Genomic DNA, 1,856 nt, shown 5'->3' with positions numbered 1-1,856 from the left:
GCAGGAATTGCCCAGGGGAGAATGTGATTTATAAAACAGGGAAGAGTCTTCTCCTCACCTCGATTAATATAGTAAGAATATTTTTGTAGCTTTTTAAATACAGAAAATTTTTGCAGAAGAGGAAAGATCTCTGCCCAGCTGGAGTCCAAGTTGCAAATGTCTTCATCCAGGTCTGAACGCAACTCCCAGCCAAGTCCTCGGAGGAGGCTTACCTCTAGGACCGGCTCCCTCCCCTTTGCCCCCTGGGGCCAGGGGCTTTGACCCTACGTCTGAGCATCGTCCCGGTCCGACTGCGATGTGTGCGTGGCCGGGCAGAGCTCTGCCAGGGCCAGGAGAAAGCAGCAGGGAAGGGAGCGCTGGAGCTGCCCGGGAGGGATGCAAAGCCCTAATGCAAGAGCTCAGCCAGCCCTTGCATGGGAAACAAAGGTAGCATTAGCAAACGTACGCTGGGAAACAAGGACAAAAGCTGGTTGTAAATCCCTTATCTAATAGCCCCCGGACTGGAGGAGAGTGGCTCGCCGAGGACGGTGGCGGCAATGCTAATGCGTTTTGATGGGTACTCCCATTCCCCCGGGACGGCCAGCCCGCGCGGGGACCGTGCGCTCGGAAAAACATCTCCTGATGCGGGAGGTGGAGCGGAGAAATGGAAAGCTCCTGCCTGCGGGGATGGGTTACGTGATTGCTGGAGCCAGTATCTGTCCTGAGGCCGGGGACCTCGAGCTGCCACCTCGCACTCTGCAAAAGTGGGGCCACTTGCGAGGCTTCTCCATCCCTGTGGGTCCAGGTGGGGAAAAAGTGTTTTAGGATTTCTTCCCTTTCTCCCTCCTTATTCTCCCATGAAGATGGGCTCCCATTTGAGTTGCACTTTTACGGTGTCCCCGCCACACGGTGCTGCCGGCTGGGCACCGAGCAATGCCGTGTTTGCAGGTCGGGCGCTGCTGCGGCTGAATGGGGAGAAGCTGCAGCGCATGGGCATCGCTCACGAGGCGCAGCGGCAGGAGGTCCTGCAGCAGGTCCTGCAGCTCCAGGTGCGCGAGGAGGTCCGAAACCTGCAGCTGCTCAGCCAAGGTAGGGCCAGCGAGAGGCCGAGCGGGGAGAGAGGCTCCGAAACCCAACCCCGGGGAGGGTGTGGCCCTCCGGCAGGCGATGGGCCAGCCGGGGGGTGGGTGGCTGCCAGAGCCCGAGGCACCCCCCTGCACATTGCTGGTGCAAATGCAGCCTGTGCCGTGGCTGGGATGGGGTGTGGAGCACGGGCTGGGGGCACAGAGAGGGGTTGTGGTGCACAGGTTGCGATGCACTGGGATGAGTGGTGATGCACAGGTTTTGGTGCACAAGGACAGGTCGTGGTGCACAGGCTGTGGGGCACGGGGATGGGCTGTGGTGCACAGGTTTTGGTGCACAAGGACAGGTCGTGGTGCACAGGGCCGGGCTGCGGTGCACAGCCCAAAATCCATTAGTGGCATTTTGCATGGAATTCTCCAGGGCTGGCAGTGGGTGGGCTGAAACGTGCTACCCTTGCAGGCTGTTTATTCCTTCCTCTCCCGCCTTGTTCCAGCTTCTTTTGGAAATGTCTCCTAGCTGATCCGTCTGTTTGGCAGATTGCACCAACACTGTGAACTGAGCACCTCCGGGATGGGCTGTACATCGCTGATACGAGACCTGAACCACACGCTTGGAATACGAAGAGACGCCCCCCCAGCCACTCCAGGGCTTCTCTCCTTCTTCTTTCTCTTTCTTTTTTATGAATACTTTTCTGGGCAGAGACGGGAGGTTTCCTCCGGCAGACAGGGCTCTTGGCTGGAGGGCAATTAGCAAAACAGCAACTGGGACAGATGAATTTTTCCACCACTAGGCCT

The 1,856-nt window shown here is 58.4% G+C and overlaps 1 protein-coding gene across 1 annotated transcript in view; it reads left to right on the top strand.

Moving 5' to 3' along the window:
- LOC104160255 (sterile alpha motif domain-containing protein 10-like) overlaps nucleotides 1–1,578 on the top strand; it is a gene marked incomplete at its 5' end in the record, with an annotated part of 1,941 nt that extends 363 nt beyond the window's left edge. Inside the window, 2 exons of the mRNA XM_009698344.1 lie at nucleotides 928–1,068; nucleotides 1,556–1,578. Coding sequence (XP_009696646.1) covers nucleotides 928–1,068; nucleotides 1,556–1,578 — 164 coding nt within the window. The remainder of the gene's footprint in view (nucleotides 1–927; nucleotides 1,069–1,555) is intronic.
- Between the last annotated feature and the right edge of the window lie 278 nt (nucleotides 1,579–1,856).

The sequence above is a fragment of the Cariama cristata genome, unplaced genomic scaffold (assembly GCF_000690535.1).
Source record: "Cariama cristata isolate BGI_N322 unplaced genomic scaffold, ASM69053v1 scaffold27204, whole genome shotgun sequence".
NCBI classification, from domain to species: domain Eukaryota; kingdom Metazoa; phylum Chordata; class Aves; order Cariamiformes; family Cariamidae; genus Cariama; species Cariama cristata.
This window is presented reverse-complemented; position numbering and strand designations above follow the sequence as displayed.